Below are 23,315 nucleotides of genomic sequence, written 5' to 3'. Positions count from 1 at the left end.
GGCAAATTGCATTAAAAAATTTATAATGTACAGTCATATGGCTGATGTTGTGTGCCATAGAATTTGTCATAATCTATACAAAGCTATCGTACTAATTTTATTCGGTAATTCTGCACTAAGTATACGTAATCTAACTTCGTCTAAAATAATGTTAGCCAGTGCCGACGGGTCTCGATCCAATTGCTGAAATTTCCTCCTATTGCTTTCCTGCAAAATGTGATATACTAGAGATGCTAAAAGGTTGCGATAGGCGGCGTTAACTACATGCTTTCCTCGCCACTTTCGCACAACAATCATCACATCAATCATCCATCCTCTGTTTGTCCATGAAAACCGGACCTTCTTGCGTAAAATTCGAACACACTGCTTTGAATAAGGGCAAAAAATAGCAAGTATTAGTGATTTTCCAACGTATCCAACGAGCAAATAACACAATCCCTATTAAATTGCTGTAACCACGGACGATCCATGGTTGAGAGTTGTTCATGTAGAGCTAGCCATAACGAATTTCGAAGGATTTTGAATGGGCTCATAAGGAGTGAATACCAACCTACCTTTGGCCCTGAACAACGAAAAATGTCATACACCCTCCTGTTGGTGTAGGGGCCTCCACTCAGAGTGTTCGAGTCGTGTGTGCCGTGTAGTGGAGGCAAACTTTGGATGATGTCCAACATAATAATGTCCGCCCGTGTGTGTGTGGGTGTGAGCGGCAATGGCCAATGCCATACTCCATTGTGAATAACCTCTCTAAGGAACATGTCCGCCCGTGTATGGGTGTGATAGGGGCCGTGTGGAAATATAATCATTAAGATCCCCATAAGATGTCAAGGATCCTGCCGATCTTATAATGGATATGAGGCTTTAGTATAAGTCGAAGTCTAAGCAATTTGCGCCAACCCCATGCCCCGGAATTGGCCTCAACTATCCATATAGGTTTGCCTTGATGTCTCATGGTGCAAATCTATGTTACCCATATAGAACCGCGTGATCTACTTACTATTCTCCAAATATGTCTACTCATAAGAGTCCGATTGAGGGCTGCTACATCCATGATTCCCTGTCCTCATTCTTCCACCAAACGACACACTTGATTCCATGAAACCTTCGGATATCCAAAGGTTGATGCACCTTTCCACAGGAACTGGCGGAACCGTTTCTCTATTTCCTTAATAACTCCTTTTGGCAAAATAAACGTCATAGCCCAATAAATTGTAGTGACATGAAGATTGATTTAATTAGTTGAATTCTAGCTGCAAATGACAATTGAATCGAAGCCCAACCCTGCAATCTCTTATCAATAATTTACTAAATGGAACTTCTTATTAAAACAATATACAATAAGGAGTTTTGACTAATTATTTTTATATTACTATTGAGTTTTTGAATATTATTATTTATATTTTCATATTAATTGACTTGTATACAAAATAGTAAATATAATCATTCATGAATACGAATTACAAATAATAGAAGTAAATAGTTTCCTTATCAATAAAGCAATTATTATCAATTTGTTTTGAAAATATAATTGTATAATATAAATGTTTCAACGACAGAAACATAAATAATATCATGAACTTAATATATTTTATAACTAACTATAATAATATATTTACTTGTAAAAATGTATTTGTACAGTCTCCGTAAACGAATAAATTTCTTTACGCATATATCACGTCGGTAAGTCCCCACAAGATCATTGATATCCGATTTCAATAATTCTTAACTTTGAACATTTAAAACCAAGGTCTAGACATATATTTTACAATCACCATCATAGGCATAATCGTGAGCTATAGTTATGTATAGCCTAGAGACATCATCATATTCCAAAATTGCTAATAGAATGCCGAATTTATTGATGTGTACCAACACATACAAGCTAGCTTTGCTGATGGATGGTAGTTTGTTTTTAGTTTGTTGATGATGATTGTATACCATAAACGATTTCTCTCTTTCTTTTTTTTTTTTTTATTTGCTATTGGTTGGCAGTGGTTTTTTCGTATGGTGAAGAGTTCAAAGATGTTCCAATTGTAAGCAGAGTAGTGGTAGAAGTACAGAACAAAAATATTTTTTAAAACAGTGAATTTGAGTTTCAGTGATGTACCAAAATTTGCGTATATTGTTGAGTTGAGCTGATTTTGATGTGTTTTGGAAGCTAATCAAATAATAATTATACAACTAGAAATTGGTTTTGAATCAAAACTTTTATTTCTCTGGCTAAGAATAAGCCGGACCTTGTTGGGCAAAGCAACAATTTTCCACATACTACAAAGAAGGCAAAAGTACTACTGAACACACTTAATTCTTATTTACAATAGACTTTTTACATAAATGGCTGTTGGTGCAAGAGGGCTCCTACTCCGAGGTACTTGAACCCGAGTTGACATGAAAGCTGGTGCAAGATGAAAAAAACAAAACAGATAAGAAAACGCGCACAGAATTAACAATTAAAGTGAAAAACACGCAACATAATTACATGCAATAACAACTTACATCTTCTTTATCAATTTTTCCCATATTTAGGAATCAAGTAAAGTTGAAACCATATCCTTTGTATAATTCAAACCCCAAAGTGTCTGATTTCTATGAAACCCTCACGTTTTCAACATTCTAATTTGGAAGCGATATAATTACGAATTTTAAGGCTGCTTTAAATATGAGGGGCGCAAGACAGTTTGGAGTTGAGGCCTTGATGAGAAGTAACCCTCCATCGTTTTTTTTGGTTTATTCTCGATTTTTTCATTATGTTAGGTTTTGTTCCCATGTCGCTTTATCAAAACGTTTTGTTTATGATACATTTAAAACTCTTGTATAAATTTTACAGAAACACCAAATTTGTTCATATCATCATCATCATCTTAACTTTGGAGGTGTATCTAAGTATTGTTGGAAATTCCATAGCACACAATCACAAATTAGTTGATTTGTGAACTTCAAAAATAAAATGTCATATACTAAATTGCGTTACAGTTCTAGATGCCAATCTCATTATTCGTTTTTAAATTACTGGTAAAAATATCTTAAAAGAATTTTCAACACATTTTGTCAAGTTTCAGCACAATAATCATTTATCAAAAGAAAAGTTAATAATGTAGTTTCTTGAAAATCTGAATAAATATGGCGATGAATGCAATTTGATTAGAAATAGTAAACCGAATGCTTCTTAAAAATGTTCCAAAAAACTTCAAAAACAGTTTCAATTACTTTTCTGAAAATAAAATTCAATAACAAATTTCACAAAGTCCAAAACATATGACTTTTCGTGCATTTATCCAAAAACAATTAAATGAATTCATCTATTGCTAATCAAAATATTTTGTTAATTTGTCTTCAATATTTGCAAGTGTATTTGAAGTTGATCACGAAAACATGAGTTTATTACAAAGCACTTGACAAGAAAAACAAATATTTGAGTAAAAGATAAAAATTGATTTTTAGAACATGAAATTGACAAGGAAAACAAATCTTTGAGTGAAAGAGGAAAACTAATTTCCAGTAATATTATTTAGAAATAAAAATTAAAAAGTTCTTCAAACACTATATATGTTACCAAAACTCTTTGTTCCTCAAAAACTATTTATCAACTCATGAAATTATATAATACTCAGAAAAGATTTACCAAGTCCTTTTGAAAATCAAATTTTAAATTGGCATCTAGACAACCGTTTCGCATTTTAGCATAGCATTTAATTTTCAAAGTTCACAAATAAAATAATTCATGATTGTATGAAATAGATTTTTCAACACATTTTTCTATGATACACCTGCAAAAATAAGAGGATAATAACGTGAACCAACATGATGTTTGTAAATCCATACAAGAATACCAAATGTATCAAAAACAAAATATTTTAAGGCAAGCGCATGAAGAGAAAACCCAACACAACAAACGAACCAAGAATAAATTTACAAAAAAAGAGGAGGGTTTATTCTCGAATTTAGGTCTCGACTCTACCCTTGCATCCTTCACATTTTGAGCAGCCCCAAAACCCACAATTCTTTTCTTTCCAAACGAGAATGGTGATTACATGGCTTTTCAAAGAAATCGGAGCAGTAAAATTGGGTTTGAATTATACAAAGTGTAAAATCAATGGTTCAACCTTCTTGATTTCAAAATATGGAAGAAAAATTGACAACGAAGAATTAATAGGGGCATTGGTTACTTTTGCGTTAGAAACTAGAGGAATATGAAGATAGGTAGGCTACCATTAGGTTCTAAAATATCATAAAAAAACACACATTAGCAGCCAACATATGTTTTAATTGAGCATTTAAATCCTACTTAACCTTTTAATTCCCACACAATCCTTATCGATATGAGGTTATCTACTTTGCACGAAATTAGCAAACCAAATTCAAACTCTAGCCCTCGCTCTTGTAAAAGACAAGTATGAATCACATATACCAAGTGACATGCTTCACTTGTAGAATCAAATAAACGCATGTTACACGTATTACTGAAAAATGATATATCAACAACAAAACTTGCAAATAAAAAAATTCCTGCTAAATTACCAGTAACAACACTTCTCCAAGAGACTATAAATTGTATGACATCTATCCTTTGCATTAATACATAATAATGAAGTAAGGCACAAAAGAAAACAACACAAATGTCATTGCGGCATGCTCTAATTTGAAGCATAAAAACAGATACTGCATAACCAAGAAGATACCTTTCTAGATGGCACTTGAGAGAAAATATTCTGCTGGTCCATTAATTGGTTTAGGAAGTTTCATCACAGTCCCAAGAGAATATTAAGATACTAAAAGGCGAGTTAAATTAAGAGTAAGAGATGGATGGTGGCACTGAGCTTTCAGCGGATCACATATAAAGAAGTTCCATCACAGTCCCAAGAGAATATTAAGATACTTAAACTCAAGTTCAAATAAGAGTAAGAGAGAATGGAAGGATGGCGGTCAGCTAGCAGTGGATCACATATATGCATTAAGAGATGAAGTAGGCAAATTGATCAGCAAACATAATGTTACTTTCTGCTCCTCAAGTAGACGAAGAGTCACTAATCAAAATGAAGATATACATGGTTTTCCATTACCTTAAAGCAGCAGTTTTACTCTGGATTGTGTAATTGACAACAACAGCATCTTGCTCATATAGCTCCATATGTTAACAAGTGGAGCCAAAAAGTTTCGGCACCAAAGTCCTACGAGAACCAAGGATCATTGACAGAATTTTCAGCAAACTTCAAAAGATATCACTAGACAAACCTCTCACATAGATACAAAATCGTTTCTAATAAAAACTTTTGTGAAAAGCTTGTAAGTGTACATATAATTCTTTTACATCAATGAAAATAATCCTTTCCGAAAAGAAAAAAGAAAAAGAAAATCATTTCCGTTACATTTTTGCATGCATTTTTATTATATAACTTCCAGCAAAGAACTTTCTAAAACAGAAAACGCATACATTCATATTATTGCTACAGTCACATTCATATTAAAAGAACAGAAAATGCATACATTCATGGCCACTTGTCTCTGTAGCTGTAAGCATCAATCACAGCAAGGCCAGCAAAAATCGTGCCTTCTTCAAACGCTCAAACCTTTTTGGAAGAAGCCCTGAAAAAAGCTATGACACTCAAGTTTGTCTCATTGGAGTGAGAAGCCTTGCAAAGCGGAGTGGAACATGAGCTCTAACCAAAGCTCCATTCTTTGATGTATTCCTATCGAATGATTGTCAAACATTGAAGTTTCTGAGATTATATTTTGTTTAACAACAGAAAAAATTGGATATTGAGTCAAACACGGACATAAGTACACCTCAGAATGCTACAACCCTTTATCATCGCATTGTCAAAATTATGGTGAATTTGACACTGACTCAAGCATGGGCAGAAGACAACCTACGACCGCTATACCCTTTATATTGCATTATTACAATTGCACTAAATCGGACCAACATATGATGCGTAATTCTAGGTTCTTTTTCTCTTTCTTCAACCCGAATTCACAATTTTCTAAAGCAAAAAGTTGCTTCCTCATTTTAAATCAGTCTAGCATATCCTTGTTCCTATTACCTCCGAGAGAAAATATCAGATAAATTTGCATAGGACTTCCCCTTTATCAAAGGGAATCAGAGCTTCCACCCACACCATCATATCCCGTTGAAGGAAAAAGTCAAGGATCACATAAGAACATTCAATCTACTGGTACATATGTCCCATATAAAAGAGGACGGAGAAAAGAAGGTCAGAAACCAATTTGTAATTATGCAAGATAGCCATGGAGAAGTACCTTTAGTTCTTCCTGAACTGCATTACAGAGAAATCATCTAACCCTTCACCAGTTAAAGCAGAGATGCATATGGCATCCACTTTTTTTCTTAGCTTCAGACTTGATCTTTTCCGGATCCTTTGCATTAGCGACCTGTAAACATATGCATTAACCAGTCAACAAGTGATGCTCTTACACTCCATTGCAACCAGTCAAACCTCTCGTATTTTGAATGGAAGTTTGTTATAAATCTAAACCATCAATAAGTTGAGAATTAAGAACAAAACCAAGCATATTCAGTCAGCGACAACCACACTAGGTTAGCACACTGTGTTAATGTCAGTCTAATGTCGTGTAAGAAATCAATTAATACCAAGGGTATGTATCAATAAGTCACGTTCATATATTAGAGAGAAACATATATAAGGCAGCCCACACTCAATAAAGTGGATGGAGTTAATCTGAATGCCTTATCCTCAACCACGGTGGTATCATTGTGTAGTGCAATCTTGAGTTTTCACACTATCTTATTGGGTCGGCGATATTGTTGACGAGTTATCAGATAGGAAAATCAGAAACTATAAACAGAACATAAGAATGATTGTGCATATTTAAGAACAAATGACAAATAAATCCTACTACCTTGTTCCACATAATTAATTTAGGTGGATTGATGATGTATCAAGTTCTGCAAGAACTTTTTCCACAGCGTCAATCTGTTGCTCTGCCAGTGGATGGCTGATCCAAATTGAACAATGTAATTAGGAGATGTATAGTTGAGATTTACAGTCTACTCTTCAAATGGTCAATCATATCTAATATCCACCACATGTACTAGAAGTGATCACTCATATATCTCTTCCAGAGTTGCCCTACAAGCAGCTACCTAGAAGAAAAATGATTGGTTGAAAGAAACATCGATTAAATAAAACAGCCAAGATTTAATTCACTGAACATAACAAAACACAATCAGAAATAACGGGGAATGACCATGACATAGGAGAAATGTTCATATGAGTGTTGTTGGTAACTTCTGGATGAAGCCAACAGCGTCAGTTAAAAGAAACTCCTTTCCATTCTTCATCTAAACAAAAGAAAGTACAAGAATTCCCTACATTTAGGGCACGCAAGGAAGAATTATAGCCAAAAAAAGTACAGGGAAAAAAAAAAAAAAAGAGTAAAACAGTGTAATTCAAGAATTCGGTGATCTTCAAGAAAGTTTGCCGTCGGGCAGACAAATTTATTGAACCAAGATCCATTTAATTTCACAATGCAAGAACCCTAAATCAAGAAACTTAAATAAAACTCACTTGTTTTGAGTTGATGACTTACAAGAAGTACCTACCTGAAGAAGAAGAAAACCGAGGCTGGAGGCTGGGGGCTGGAGGAGGATGAAGTGTGTGTTGTGAGTATCACAACGGTAACAAAATTTGCCCGTTAAATATCTAAATACACCCTATTGTACTTTCAATTGGGCCGGGCCGGGTCACTCTCAATTAAACTAGGGTCCAATAACAAACAATTATTGGGCCTTAGTAATAACATGTGTTTGACATAACTTGGGCCCCCGATGAATATACATATATATATTAATAATCACAAAACTACATTAATATTGTGTGATAATAATGTATCACATAATATTTATTTACAATCATTATAAAATTTCACTCATTATTAAAATATATTAGTTTTGAACTTCTCATTAAGAAAATAAATAACCCAAAATTAAAAATATAATAAAAAATCAATCAATAAAAAAAAGAGCATAATATGAAGTGACTATTTTTCCCTTGGAAGATACATTACAAGAAATTATCTCCATCATAATGTATCACGAGGAGTGTTCTGCATAATTTTTTTTAATTAAAAAATTGAATTTAATCAAACATCAAACAATTACACAAAAAGTATAATATATTTGTCATGTAATTGATGTACAATTTAGGAAAAGTGATCTATTACATGTAAAATATAACATATTTATTGTATGAACTGTTGTATTTTGACTGAACCTGATTTAAATAACACTTTTTATATTGTAATTTTTTTTAAATTCGAAAAATTGCCAAGTCATTTAAATCTCAACCAATGAGATCCCAGCCCCAATTTAAATGTCCACGTAGGAGCCACGTGTAAATTTCCGGCGGCCTTGGTTTTTTTCCGACCAAAATAGAACTAAAATTAAGTAATTTAATTACGTAAAAGACTAAATTCAAACCCTAAAGTGATAAAGAATTAAAATGGAATTGGACTATAGTTAGATGACGAAAATTGCATTTAATCCAAATTTTTACATGGCATCATTTTTATATACGGCTGTGACCATATTGCAAATATTTTAGAAGTAATTGCATGTGCAAATCTTTGTAGAGGCAATAGTATAATAAATAAGCTTAAGAAAGATCAATAAATACCTCAGGTTCAGGACTTCACCAATCACCACAACCTATATCTCCAACTTCCTTCCTCCTCCCCATGGATCTTCTCCTCCTCCTCCAGAAAACCCTCGTCAGCCTCTTCTCGGCCGTCGCCGCCGCCATCCTGATCTCCAAACTCCGCGGCAAGCGCCTGAATCTTCCGCCGGGCCCATTCGCCCTTCCCATTGTCGGAAGCTGGCTCCAAATCGGCAACAACTTAGGCCACCACGACTTCACAAACTACGCCAAGAAATTCGGCCAACTCTTCCTCCTCAGAATGGGGCAGCGCAACATCGCCGTAATCTCATCCACCGAACTCGCCAGAGAAGTTCTCCTCACACGGGGCAAAGAATTCGGGTCCCGCTCAAGAAACATCGTGTACGATATTTTCACAGGCAAGGGCCAGGACTTGGTGTTCGCGGAGTACGGCGACCACTGGCGGAAGATGCGGCGAATCATGTCGGTACCGTTTTTCACGAACAGGGTGGTGCAGCAGTACCGCCGCGAGTGGGAGACGGAGGTGGCGAAGGTGGTGGAGGAAGTGAGGAGGAACCCGGCAGCGGCGGAGGAAGGGGTGGTGCTGAGGAGGAGACTGGAGCTGATGGTGTACAACAACGTGTATAAGATGATGTTTGATAAGAGGTTTGATAGCGAAGAGGATCCGTTGTTTGTGAAGCTCAAGAGTGTGAATGGGGAGAGGAGTAAATTAGGACAGAGTCTTGAGTATAATTTTGGTGATTTTGTTCCAATTTTGAGACCATTCTTGAGAGGGTATTTGAAGACATGCAGAGAGGTGATGAGCAGAAGGTTGAATATATACAAGGACTCTTTTATTCACCAGAAGAAGAAGTATGTTTACTCTTTCACTTCCTGTTTCATTTTTTTTCCAAAGTTATTTTTAAAATAGTTTCAAAATTGATAAAATTCGATTTATTTAATTAGTACTCTACTTTATGAAATTTATTGGAATAATTGTCTTGAGTCTTCCTAATTTTGAACCCATTTAAAAAATTCCTTAAGATAAAGGATTAAAAGTGTTGAACCCTTATCTTGTGAGACTAAAAGTATAACTTTGCCTATTCAATCGTATTTGATACTTGTGCTTTATATTTGATACTCTGCTTCCCGTAGTTCAATAGTAAAATTTTTGGTAAGATATGTTGACAATATATCATGAGTTTAGATCTAATTATACAAACATCATATATTGTTTGTAAAATTATAGAAACATTGCTTTAATCCATAATTGTATAATATTTTGGAATCTCAACAATAGGAGTGTGGTTGCAACTAGAAATGGGATGGTAGAGAAGAATATTGACCTGAAATGTGGCATCGATCACTTTCTTGAAGCGCAGAAGAATGGGGAGATCAATGAAGACAATGTCCTCTTCATTGTTGAGAACATGAATGCTGCTGGTATCTTAAATTAACTCTATCACTCTTTTTATTTGTTTTCCAAGATTTTATGTTTTAATTAATTTCTTAATTCTAAAGCTAAAAGAATATTAGTTCATTAATCGGTTATATATTATTTCAATTATGTGAATTATATGTATGTTCAGCAATAGATACAACTGTTTGGGCGCTTGAGTGGGCAATTGCGGAACTCATTAACAACCCTAGGATCCAAGCAAAACTTCGGACTGAGATCGACACCGTTCTCGGCCCGAAAAATCAAGTTACGGAGCCCGACACCCACAAGCTCCCATACCTTCAGGCCGTGATCAAAGAAACTCTTCGCCTGAGAATGATAGTTCCTTGTTTGGTCCCTCATATGAACCTCCACCAAGCCAACCTCGGGGGCTACGATATTCCTGCCGAGTGTAGAATATACATTAATGCGTGGTGGCTAGCCAACAACCCAGCCCATTGGGGAAAGCCCGAAGAATTCAGGCCCAAAAGATTCTTGGAGGAGGAGTCTAATGTGCAAGTTAATGGCAACAACATCAAGTATATCCCATTCGGGGTTGGCCGGAGGAACTGCCCTGGAATGCTCATTGCCATGGCTGTCCTAGGCATAACTTTGGGCAGCCTGGTCCAAAATTTCGAGCTTCTGCCTCCTCCCGGGCAGTCGAAGATCGACATGGCTGAGAACAGCGGGCAGTTTGCAACCCGGATGTTGAACCATGCCACCATTGTGTTGAAGCCAAGATATGTCTGAAGTTCAATAATATCTTTGGAAGTTACGGATATAATTAAGTGCATGCATATATTTACGTGCATATTTTCACCAGGAAACAAAATGTGTGTATTTAGTTGTGGTTTTTGAATAAAAATGTACTTAAAATAATCTTGTTTGCGTCTAATATCTGGTAAATCACATCCACACACTCTGAGTCTATGTTAAGATAGTTAAGTTATACCAACAAATATCATTTGCCATTTGCAAAATTGTAAATACACCCATTTGAGGATGATAATGTAATTTGGTTAGAAAATTATGTGACCTAATTAAATTGAGGTTTTCGAACAAAAAAAGCAATAAATTGCTAAAATTTTAAATCACAAAAATAAATTTATAGGACAAAAAATACCATCACATCTAAATTAATGTAGGACTAAATTTGCCCACCCAAGTCGCAAGATGTAATTGCGACATGGAGTCGTAATTTCAAATTGCGACTTGAGCTTTCATTTAAAAAAAATAATTTTTTAAATCGCGACTCGTTATATTATTATTACTATATTTAAAAAATTTATATTAATATAATTTTTTTTTGTAATAAAAAAATTAATAACTCAAGGATATACCTCCTTAATGCATTAACACGTCAAGACGTATAAGGGTATTTTAGTTATAAAAAAATTTATTTGATCTATTATAAAATCAGTAATAAGTCAATAGGGGGTCAATATAGATTTTTTTTTTTTGTCAATATCAACAAATTTGGTGAATATCAACTAACGGAGGAACTTATTTGTGTGTTGGAAGTAAACTTCAGGGATGTTAGATATAATTTCTCAAATCACAGGTAATCTACGTGTAATTATATAAATATTAGGGGAGAGAAATGTAATTATCCCTTATATATATACACATAAACATTTTTGTTGAGAAATAAATTAAGATAATTAGTGGAAAAACATTCACAGACTATAATTATATCATTAAAAGAGAGGATTGGTTTATTTAGCAACGACCAAAAAATTTAGTGTCCCAAGTTGTGATGAAACTTGTGACTAATTTGCAAAGAAAAACACTAGGTACAATATATTTGTCGCATAAATAGACTGAAAAAGAGTGTAGTGAATGACAAGCAATAGTGGCAAAGTCCGTTACAAATTTGGACAATTTTGATTGGAGACAATTCTGTTGCGTCCTCGTTAACATGTCGTAAAATGCAACTCATCTAATGTCTGTGATGCTATTTCCGATTGAAGTGTTTTGTCGCACAATTCCGATGGATTTATTGTCTTCGGAACGAATGTTGCTTAAATTTGCTGACTGTCGTAAATCCGTCGTGATGATCGTCAATTCTGATGGTAAGTGTTGATCATCAGTTTTCATACGCACTATTTCAGACGAAATTTCGAAGGATTTTTAATTTGTAATAATCCTCTCATTAATTTGTATTCTCAAACTTTTCCAACATATTAAGCAAACCAGCTCTCTCTCTCTCTCTCTCTATTGATTTGTTATGGAATTAAATATTTTTTAATAATTAATTGCATCGAATTAATTCACGGCAACTTTGGACTTCATTAAATGGAGATGCAAATTTTCACTCATCACTAAGCAACAATATTAGTTACTCTTTAATGGTTCTACCATTGACTATCAATAGTGATTCCAGGCACAATTATTAATTGTAAACGTGAAATTATTAATTGAATTTATTGAGATATGATTTAACGAGATTTGTGCAGGTTAATATATACTATATATCAAGGGAGAGTATCTCTTCGATGTTGATGAGGGTAATTTTTAAAAGACTAATTTGCCCCTATTTTTTAAAGAGATTTGCAATAAATGCCAGGATTCAACCCGACCCGCTTGACCCGGACCAATTGACCCACCCGCCTAGGCAGTTATTGGATCACCTGACACTATGTACAGCTTGATGATGCCACATGGCACCTTACCATGCGGTACCGTACACTTGAAATACTTGCATTTATGAATATTTACGCAAGTGCATTTATCACGATTTTTTATTTCATTCGCCCACTATTGATCGCTTTCAACCCCACTTTCTAACTTAAACATTGGAGGGCCTTAGCTGGGGGCTAACAAACAAGCCTAACGTGTGTTCTGTTCTCAGGATCCACTCATATGAAGCTAAAAGAGGGATTCAGCGACCCGATCTCAAAATACCAGGTTCAGCGATCCAACCCCAAATTGTGCGACCGGCATCATATGTCTTCCTTATTTTTTTATTTGTCTTTTTTTTTACCCACTCACTGACTTTCACATTTCTCCCATTATCTACAAATGATAAAATTTATTTTTTTAAATAGTTATTTATTTTTAGTTAATTTTTTTTTCTCTTTCTCCTACTTCAAATATTATCTTTCAAAATTATTTATTCTTATCATAATTATTTTCATAATATCATATTTCCTACTATGATTTTTATATTAAATAATATTTGATTATTGTAAAAGAAATTTATGTATATACATAGAATGTGGCTCGTCCCCCTAGTATAATATGAGTAGCACGTTGCACTTGTTAATGATGGACTGAACGTATCATATGATAGATTGATCCTAAACAAGATTAAGAATTTAAAATTGCTCTTAATTTAATTAAGTAGCCTTGATCTTAATTAATTATCAAGTCGACACAGTTACACTAATTTTTTGTGATCTAAAAAATGCTTTTCAAATAACTAACCTATTCAACTTCCCAAATTTTATATTAACTTAAGTACTGTTTCATTAACATATTTTATTTTTATTTCTAATGTATTTTAAAATATGAAAGATACTTATTATATACATAGAGAAACGACGTGCTATTGATTCTCATCAACTGCACTTGCCAAAACCGCAAAAAATGGACAAATTTTAACCGCATGTACTCTGAAAATTTTGGGAAAAATCAGATTCAAAGTCAATAATTTTATGAAGGTAAGTGAAATTATAGAGACCGGGACTAGGGTTTTAATGAGAGAAATTGGGGATTATAGGGTTCTTTGAAATAATTCAAAAGCCTTAAAGGTACCCTTTTCCCAAACTAATCACGTGAGCTTCACGTGCATCACACCGTCAGTATTTAACAATTAACTAACGGTGAGGACTAAAAGTAATAACTTTTAGAAAGTGGAGGTACCAAAATGATGAGATTGGAAATATAGTATACCAAAACTAATTTAATGACATATTTGGGGATCAAAAGTATAATTATCACATCTAATAAGCATGCTACAAACTTCCACGCGCGTCATGCGGCATTAATCTTGCCTTGCCTACTTGCTACTTGTTTTCGCCTACTTCAACTAAAACCGCAAACTCCAAGAAGTTGCCTTGATAGCTACATAGAGCGAACCCAACTTTATGACTTCATAGCAGCAGCGGCAGCCTTAGTGGTAGTAGCGGTAGACAATCTGTAGGGAAAAATTTAAGTTCACTTCTCTAATATATACGGGATCACAATTTTTGTTCTGTATAAATTAATTTTTACAGTAATATTTATTTGGTGGAAAAGTTGTATGTGACTTGCACATAACCCAATTAAATTATAATTTTATAACTTAAGGGATGTTGGAACTTAGATGGGTTGTCACTTTTGGTCCTTCACGAATTGATTTACAGGACTAAAATTATAATTGAATTGAGTTGCATGCAATTTTCTGATAAAAAAAGGACTAAAGTTGCTAAAATTATAGGACTAAATTGCGAAAATTAATTCCTACAGGATCAAAAATGCCACCACTTCTAAATTATAGGACTAAAATTATAATTTTATCCAATTTGTAGTATAATATGCATATCAAATAAATTAATGTCAGCAATGGAGTTAATTTGTACTGCTGAACTTAGGAATTAAACAATCAACAATAAGAATAATAACAACGTGTAATGCCGACATGGATCATGTAATTAGTTGTTCCGGCGGCATGAACTTGGCGCCAGATTTGCTATATTTCAGTGAGTGATTCATGACGTCGTACGTTTTATTCTCAGAAAAAAAAAAAAAGAAAAATATATAGGCAGGCAGCAGGCATGGAGTATATTGTTTTGAAATTTAAATCCAATTTATTTCATCAATTTGATTTTCTTTAATCCGAATTATCAAATACGTATAAGATTGTAGATTCTTTATAATATGCCGGCTGGTTTCACCTAATTATGTGACTCGAAGAGTAATTCTTAGTCTAATAATTTTCATCACCTGGTTCTTAAATTTACCATAAGATAACGAAATCTCTAAAAATATAATAGGGTTTGAACTAGAATTTTTCGATTGTGATGTGCCGTCTGATTTCACCCAATTATATGACTCAGGAGTAATTCATAGTCCAACAATGTTCATCACCTTGTTCTTAAATTTACCATAAGATAATCAAATTTATAAAAATGTAATCGGATTTGGACTATAATTTTTTGATTGTGTTTTCCTAATTATTATATTCACTTAATTTGTATTAGAGAATAAATTTTTTACATGGCATCATTTTTATATACGGCTGGGACCATATTGCAAATATTTTACAAGTAGTTGCACTACATGTGCAAATCTTTGTAGAGGCAATAGTATAATATATAAGCTTAAGAAAGATAAATAAATACCTCAGCTTGAGGACTTCGCCAATCACCACAACAAACATCTCCAACTTCCTTCCCCCTCCCCATGGATTTTCTCCTCCTCCTCCAGAAAACCCTCGTCGGCCTCTTCTCTGCCGCCGCCGCTGCCATCCTGATCTCCAAACTCCGCGGCAAGCGCCTGAATCTTCCGCCGGGCCCATTCGCCCTTCCCCTTGTCGGAAGCTGGCTCCAAATCGGCAACAATTTAGACCACCACGACTTCACAAACTACGCAAAGAAATTCGGCCAACTCTTCCTCCTCAGAATGGGGCAGCGCAACATCGCCGTAATCTCATCCACCGAACTCGCCAAAGAAGTTCTACTCACACGGGGCAAAGAATTCGGGTCCCGCTCAAGAAACATCGTGTTCGATATCTTCACAGGCAAGGGCCAGGACATGGTGTTCGCGGAGTACGGCGACCACTGGCGGAAGATGCGGCGGATCGTGTCGGTACCGTTTTTCACGAACAGGGTGGTGCAGCAGTACCGCCGCGAGTGGGAGGCGGAGGTGGCGAAGGTGGTGGAGGAAGTGAGGAGGAACCCGGCAGCGGCGGAGGAAGGGGTGGTGCTGAGGAGGAGACTGGAGCTGATGGTGTACAACAACGTGTATAAGATGATGTTTGATAAGAGGTTCGAGAGCGAAGAGGATCCGTTGTTTGTGAAGCTCAAGAGTGTGAATGGGGAGAGGAGTAAATTAGGACAGAGTCTTGAGTATAATTTTGGTGATTTTGTTCCAATTTTGAGACCATTCTTGAGAGGGTATTTGAAGACATGCAGAGAGGTGATGAGGAGAAGGTTGAATTTATACAAGGACTCTTTTATTCACCAGAAGAAGTATGTTTACTCTTTCACTCCCTATTTCATTTATTTTTCCAAAGTTATTTTATTTAATCCAAAAAATACACTTTTAGTATTATAATATAAGATTACTTCTAGTTTTCTATTTTACGAAATTTTTAAAATAGTTTAAAAATTTTAAAAACTTGATGCATTTAGTCATTTGCTTTATGGTATTTCTAAAATAGTCAAACTTGACAAAATTCGATACATTTAATTGGTCCTCTACTTTATGTAATTTATTGGACTACTTGTCTTGAGTCTTCCTAATTCTGAAATCATTTAAAAAGTTCTTTAAAATAGAGGATTAAAAGTGTTGAACCTCTTATCTCATGATTACTAAAAGTGTAACTTTGCCTATTCAATTGTATTTGATATTTGTGTTTTATATTTGATACTCCGCGCTTCCCGAAGTTCAATAATAAAATGTTTGATAAAATATGTTGACATTATATCATGAGGTTAGATCTAATTACACAAACATTCTTTTAATCCTTAATTGTATAATGTTTTGGAATCTCAACAACAGGAGTGTGGTTGCAACTAGAAATGGGATGGTAGAGAAGAATATTGACCTGAAATGTGGCATCGATCACTTTCTTGAAGCGCAGAAGAATGGAGAGATCAATGAAGACAATGTCCTCTTCATTGTTGAGAACATGAATGTTGCTGGTATATCAATCTTTTAATTTGTTTTTCAAGATTTTATGTTTTAATTAATTTCTTAATTCTAAAGCTAAAAGAATATTAGTTAATTAATCGGATATATATTATTTCAATTATGTGAATTATATGTATGTTCAGCAATAGAGACAACTGTTTGGGCGCTTGAGTGGGCAATTGCAGAACTCATCAACAACCCTAAGATCCAAGCAAAACTTCGGACTGAGATTGACACCATTCTCGGCCCGAAAAATCAAGTTACGGAGCCCGACACCCACAAGCTCCCATACCTTGAGGCCGTGATCAAGGAAACTCTTCGCTTGAGAATGATAGTTCCTTGTTTGGTCCCCCATATGAACCTCCACCAAGCCAACCTCGGGGGCTACGATATCCCTGCTGAGTGTAGAATATACGTTAATGCATGGTGGCTAGCCAACAACCCGGCCCATTGGGAAAGGCCCGAAGAATTCAGGCCCGAAAGATTCTTGGAGGAGGAGTCTAATGTGCAAGTTAATGGCAACAACATCAAGTATATTCCATTCGGGGTTGGCCGGAGGAACTGCCCTGGAATGCTCATTGCCATGCCTGTCCTAGGCATAACTTTGGGCAGCCTGGTCCAAAATTTCGAGCTTCTGCCTCCTCCCGGGCAGTCGAAGATCGACATGACTGAGAACAACGGGCAGTTTGCAACTCGGATGTTGAACCATGCCACCATTGTGTTGAAGCCAAGATATGTCTGAAGGTTCAATAATATCTTTGGAAGTTATGGTATAATTAAGTGCATGCATGTATTTACGTGCATATTTGCACCAGGAAGCAAAATGTGTGTATTTAGTTGTGGTTTTTGAATAAAAATGTAATTAAAATAATCTTGTTTGCCTCTAATATCGGGTAAATCACATTGACGCTCTTTGAGTATACGTTAAGACAGTTAAATTATACCAACAAATACCATTTGTCATTTATAAAATTGTAAATATAGCCATTGACGATGTTAACGTAATCTGGTTAGAAAACTGTATGTGACCTAATCGAAATGAGGATTCCGACCAAAAAAAGCACTAAATTGCTAAAATTTTAAATTATAAGACTAAATTACAAAAATAAATTTATATAGGACCAAAAATATCATTGCCTGTAAATTAATACACGACTAAAATTGTATCTTTTTTCTATTAAATGTCATTAAACGCACATTGACCTGGAGAGATAGATATACTGTTGAAGGCTATGATCAGATACACTTCATGGATCAATATACCTTGTATCCCCTTGATTGAACTGAAATCATATTCAAAGTGCTTGCTTTCATCAAAAGAAAAAAGAGAAAAAAAAAAAAAAATCTGTAGCATAATTCAAGGTTTGGTTGGTATTTGGTTATGTTAATTGACATATACAGAATGGTTTTAGCCAATTGAAAAATATTTACTATTTGATTTTATATGCACATATAATACTATTCAATAACATCCATCCATAAATATCAACAATATTATAATATTATATTATAATTATATTCAACTCATGCTTACGTACAGTCGTGTAGGATTAGAACTCCAAAAACTATTCAATTGACATATCATATCAATTTTACAACCAAAATAAAAGACCATGCATGATTGAATTTTAGCAATTTTAAAATTTAAAGGACTTAATTTAAAAAAGGGGCACAGTTATAGGACTAAGATTAATATTGGGCAGAGTTAACAAACTAAAAAAAGAATTTTTCATAAAAATAATATATAGAACAAGTTAGTATGTAACATCAAACCACCACAAGAAAAATATAGAGATTAAAACTCAAACATTTGTCATTAATCTCAAATACTGCAGGATCTTTAATCAAATAACATTATAAATTATTCAAACGATTTCATCATCTCATACAATGCATCAATTACCATATATTTTACTATTACGCTCACACTAAAATTTCATATAATATTAATATTAGTACTAAAATTTTACATAATATATATGTGGTACGTATAGGGAGAAAGAAATTTTATCAGAAAGATCTTGGTTTCAAAACAACAGTAGAATGCTTCAAAACTTGGGTAGCAAACTGCCCATTATTCTCCGTTGTATCGATTCTGGACTGCCCTGGAGGAGGCAGCAACTCGAAATTCTGCACCAGCCTGCCCAAAGTGATGCCCAGAACCGGCATTGCAATGACAATCCCCGGGCAACTTCTTCGTCCCACTCCAAATGGGATGTACTTTAGGTCATTGCCATTGGCTTCAACCCTAGATTCCTCTTCAAGGAATCTTTCGGGCCTGAACTCTTCGGGCCTCTTCCAATGGGCCGGGTCGTTAGCTAGCATCCAGGCGTTCACCAACACTCTGCTCCGGGCTGGGATGTCGTATCCGCCTAGCTTGGCGTTGTTGAGATTCATGTGTGGTAGCAAGCAAGGAACAATCATTCTGAAGCGAAGAGTCTCCTTGATCACGGCTTGAAGGTATGGGAGCTTGTGAACGTCGGGCTCCATGACTTGAACTCCTGGACCGAGCACGGTGTCAATCTCTGCTCGAAGTTTTGTTTGGACATGAGGGTTGTTGATCAGCTCCGCTATAGCCCATTCAAGTGTCCAAACTGTTGTCTCTATTGCTGCCCATTGTAGCAAAGCATGTCATAAGCGAAAGTAGGCATTTTGCAGTACACGATTTTTACTCGATCTTCCAACTGCATCTTCCATTTCAATTTATATATTGACATGATGTTTATGTGAACTGAGTTTGGCCATACTTAAATTAATTATACGATGAGTAATATTTTTGCTATATGTGATTAATGTATAATTTAAAAAGAGTAGCCAATTATATGGCTAATGTATCTTATTTGTTGTGTGATTGATTTATTTGATCAAATTTAAATAAAAAAGTTTTCGGGCTTAAATGCATTTTCTGTCATGTAACTTAGGCTATTTAACGTTTTTTGTTATTTAACTTTCTTGGGTAGCAATTAATTTGATTTTGTATCTTTTTAATTTTTGTGATTTAAGTCTTGTTTTATCTTGGAACTCACCCTCCTCACCGGCAAAATACTTAGGGCTATTATTTCTATTGACTCATTTTTTTCTTTAAAGTATTTTTGTCCTTTAACTTTCTAGGATAGCATTTTCATCCTATATTCTCTTAAATTTTATGATTTCAATCTTTTTTTTCAGCATAACTAAAAAACTATATGACCAAAATGCTACCCAAAAAATTTAAAAAAATAAAAACGCCAAATAACCTAAATTACGAGACTAAAAAAACATTTAATGAAATCTTTTTCCTACATAGAAATAAGTTAATGCCATTGTATATAGAAATAATTAATGTGATTAAAGAAAAAGAGCCATAAAGTTACCAGCAACATTAATGTTCTCAACAAGGTAAATGAGATTGTCATCTTTGATCTCTCCTTTGTGTCGAGCCTCAAGGAAGTGATCAACAGCACATTTTGAACTATTACCGTCCAAAACTGCATCTTTCCTGTCGGATCAAAAGCATCCATCAAAATCAAATAATAGCAAAACCACTGATCGCCCACTTGCTCACGCTAACACCAAATATGATATTTTGTCATTATTAATTATCGTAGTTAAACGTGTAAACATATATATGTATAATAAAGGAATAATTATATTTACACCCGATTATTTATGGCTTTTTTATATAAATTATTCTTGTCTTTTCAAAAATTATAAAAACCACCCCTACTCTTGACAGCCTTTAAAATAAAAAAATGCCTCTATTGATCCGTCAAATTTTAATTTAATTTTTTCACGATGGAAATGCCCTCCAGAGTTTTTTGTAACTACCAAAAGACAGAGGGGATGACAAAGTAATATTTATGAAAATAAATAATATGACCCCATATATATTTTTTATTTATAATAATTTTTAATTTAAATTATTTTATTTACCTTTTTTATTATTGGATCTAACTTATAAAATTACACCTATTAATATTTAAAAATTATTAAATTATTTAATTAATATATTAATAAAAATTAGTCACTAGGTTAAAGATTTAAATTAAAAAATTATCACACTTGTATAAATTATTTTAAATTCTTAAAATTAAAAGATTTATTTATATTTATAACTAATTTTTTTTTAAAATTAACAAATTGAACATGTTTATATGTATATATTTATGCATACATATTTTGATGGGGGGGGGGGGGGGGGAGGGTGAACGCTGGATGCAAGAAAGGGAACTTACTTTCTTTGATGAACAAGATCCTTGAAAAGATTCAGCCTTCTGATGGTAATCTCCCTGCACATATTCATATACCCTCTCAAGAAAGGCCTCAAGAAGGGAATAAAATCAGCAAAATTGCCAAGGCTGTGTCCCAGTCTACTCCTTTCACCATTACTCTCTTTCACCTTCACAAACAACGCATCCTCCTCACTCTCAAACCTCTTCCCGATCAGTATCTTATACACATTATTGTACACCATCAGCTGCAGCCTCCTCCTCAACACGATCCCCTCCGCCGCCGCCGCCGGATTCCTCCTGACATCCTCCACCACCGCCGCTGCCTCCTCCTCCCACTCCCTGTGCCGCTGCTGCACCACCTTGTTCCCGGTAAAGGGCGTCGCCACGATCCGCCGCATCTTCCTCCAGTGATCCCCGTAGTCGGTGAAGATCATGTCCCGGCCGTTGCCGGTGAACATATCGTAAACGATGTTTCTTGAGCGTGAACCGAACTCCGGTCCCTGAGTCAGCAGGACTTCTCCGGCGAGCTCTTTTGATGAGACGGCGACAATGTTGAGTTGGCCCAGCCTGAGCAGGACAACGTCGCCGTATTTCTTGGCGTAGTCTGTGAGAACGTGGTGGTCTAAGTTGTTACCTATTTGGAGCCAGCTTCCGAATATCGGGAAAGAGAATGGGCCTGGAGGGAGTTTAAGGCGTTTGGCGTGCAGTTTGGAGACTAAGATGGCCGTTGCTACGGCGGAGAAGAGGCCGAGAAGAGTCTTCCCGAGGAGGAGAAGATCCATTATAGCTTTTCTTTGGTTTGAAGTTCTTCAGTAAGTGGCTTAGAATTGTAGGTGATATTGCTCATTGTATGTGGCTTCATTTTTTATGTATTTATAGCTGCGGGACTGTAAATTAATACCATCTATTTTAATTATTGCTAAATTTTGATTATTAAGTTAATAGTTGTTATCTAGGTTTAATTCTCAATTATATCCTCTTTCTCTATATATGTATATCAATTATAATAAAAATACTTGTCATAATTTTTAATTATGATTTATTTATCGTCTCACTTGAAAAAGCATGCATGGTAGATAAATGTTGTGCGAACATGGTTAATAGTCACCACAACAAAAAAATAAGTGACAGTTTTATGATTGTCAATAAAAATATATATTAAATGACAATAATTTTGATTTCAATAATCTGTCACTATAAATATTTAGTGGCATATCTTTAATGATAATTGAATGACATACATATGTAATTATATTATCATTATACATGTGTCACTAATTACTTATAATAACGATTTTATATATAGCGATAAAATTTACTTAAATATTGTCACTATTAAAATTATGAAAATTGTTGAACTGACAAAATAAAAATTTTTATAACTTAATATATATAATTAGTGATACTTTTAACTCTATTACTAGATTTATTATTGCTAATATTCTTTATTTTTTATAGTGAGTATTTTTCATCATTTTTTTAATTTTAATCAGGATAATTAATTATAATAAAAAATTATATTTTGTCTATTGTGACACATATGAGGTGAATTTTTTATATATAATACAAATTTGCAGTAGAAAATCGAATCATAAGTAATGCTGTCAAGAATTTAGAATTTAGAATTCTGATGAGCAAGGGCAGGGCGCCTAGAGTTATTCATTTTACATAGTAACATGAATTTTTAGTTCTCTTACTATTTTCAAATTAGCAACCTTTAAAGTTAACCAAATAATTATATGTAAAATGTTGAAACTTAAGGTGCAAATCTCATCGTTATCTTTTTAGTCAGGGAAACCAGAAAAAAAAAATGACTGTTTGTTACGACTAATTGTCATAATTAATAGTAAAATGTTAAACATAGTAAAGGAAAATTCTAGTCCGAAAATGACAAGTCCAATATACTTAACGTATGATTGATCTACAGTTCGGGAAAAATGGTCAACACACTGGTTTGGTTCGATCAAACATAATTCAGGCAAGAATTTTCCATATAGCAAATGTATTTGAGAATGGCTACACAATAGTTATTAGCTGTTGTTTTGGCAGGCAATGTCATAATATTAGTTGCAACTAAAAATTATAGTAAGTATTTTGGTTGAAGCTAAAACTATCATAAATGTTAATCAATTATGATTAAAATTTATTTTTTTGCATCAATTTTATAATTATGTTGAATAATAGGATTTATCATAA

The 23,315-nt window shown here is 34.4% G+C and overlaps 3 protein-coding genes and 1 long non-coding RNA gene across 9 annotated transcripts; 2 read left to right on the top strand and 2 right to left on the bottom strand.

Moving 5' to 3' along the window:
• Positions 1 to 2,192: 2,192 nt before the first annotated feature.
• LOC105170467 (uncharacterized) lies at positions 2,193 to 7,651 on the bottom strand. 6 transcript variants are annotated; one of them, XR_002287775.2, is made up of 8 exons: positions 7,583 to 7,651; positions 7,228 to 7,321; positions 7,064 to 7,123; positions 6,880 to 6,975; positions 6,259 to 6,390; positions 5,485 to 5,687; positions 5,061 to 5,168; positions 2,193 to 2,395 (listed from the first exon to the last, which is right to left on the bottom strand). It is a non-coding gene; the product is annotated as an uncharacterized LOC105170467 (long non-coding RNA). The 6 variants fall into 6 exon arrangements; XR_016067228.1 differs by having other exon boundaries at positions 7,064 to 7,321; XR_016067226.1 differs by having other exon boundaries at positions 6,880 to 7,123.
• Positions 7,652 to 8,669: 1,018 nt separating this feature from the next.
• Positions 8,670 to 10,950, top strand: LOC105170466 (trans-cinnamate 4-monooxygenase-like). The gene is made up of 3 exons (XM_020696621.2): positions 8,670 to 9,506; positions 9,934 to 10,076; positions 10,223 to 10,950. Exons 1-3 carry the CDS (start codon positions 8,716 to 8,718, stop codon positions 10,819 to 10,821), a joined length of 1,533 nt encoding a protein of 510 aa, XP_020552280.1. The 5' UTR covers positions 8,670 to 8,715; the 3' UTR covers positions 10,822 to 10,950.
• A 4,445-nt stretch (positions 10,951 to 15,395) lies between these two features.
• LOC105170463 (trans-cinnamate 4-monooxygenase) lies at positions 15,396 to 17,779 on the top strand. Its single transcript, XM_011091227.3, has 3 exons — positions 15,396 to 16,244; positions 16,777 to 16,919; positions 17,052 to 17,779. Exons 1-3 carry the CDS (start codon positions 15,457 to 15,459, stop codon positions 17,648 to 17,650), a joined length of 1,530 nt encoding a protein of 509 aa, XP_011089529.1. The 5' UTR covers positions 15,396 to 15,456; the 3' UTR covers positions 17,651 to 17,779.
• Positions 17,780 to 18,747: 968 nt separating this feature from the next.
• Positions 18,748 to 21,990, bottom strand: LOC105170464 (trans-cinnamate 4-monooxygenase). The gene is made up of 3 exons (XM_011091228.2): positions 21,123 to 21,990; positions 20,262 to 20,386; positions 18,748 to 19,517 (listed from the first exon to the last, which is right to left on the bottom strand). The coding sequence occupies exons 1-3, from the start codon at positions 21,899 to 21,901 to the stop codon at positions 18,919 to 18,921; spliced, it is 1,503 nt and encodes a 500-aa protein (XP_011089530.2). The 5' UTR covers positions 21,902 to 21,990; the 3' UTR covers positions 18,748 to 18,918.
• Positions 21,991 to 23,315: the final 1,325 nt, after the last annotated feature.

This window comes from Sesamum indicum, linkage group LG9 (genome assembly GCF_026168435.1).
Source record: "Sesamum indicum cultivar Baizhima isolate 11 linkage group LG9, ASM2616843v1, whole genome shotgun sequence".
NCBI classification, from domain to species: Eukaryota; Viridiplantae; Streptophyta; class Magnoliopsida; order Lamiales; family Pedaliaceae; genus Sesamum; species Sesamum indicum.
This window is presented reverse-complemented; position numbering and strand designations above follow the sequence as displayed.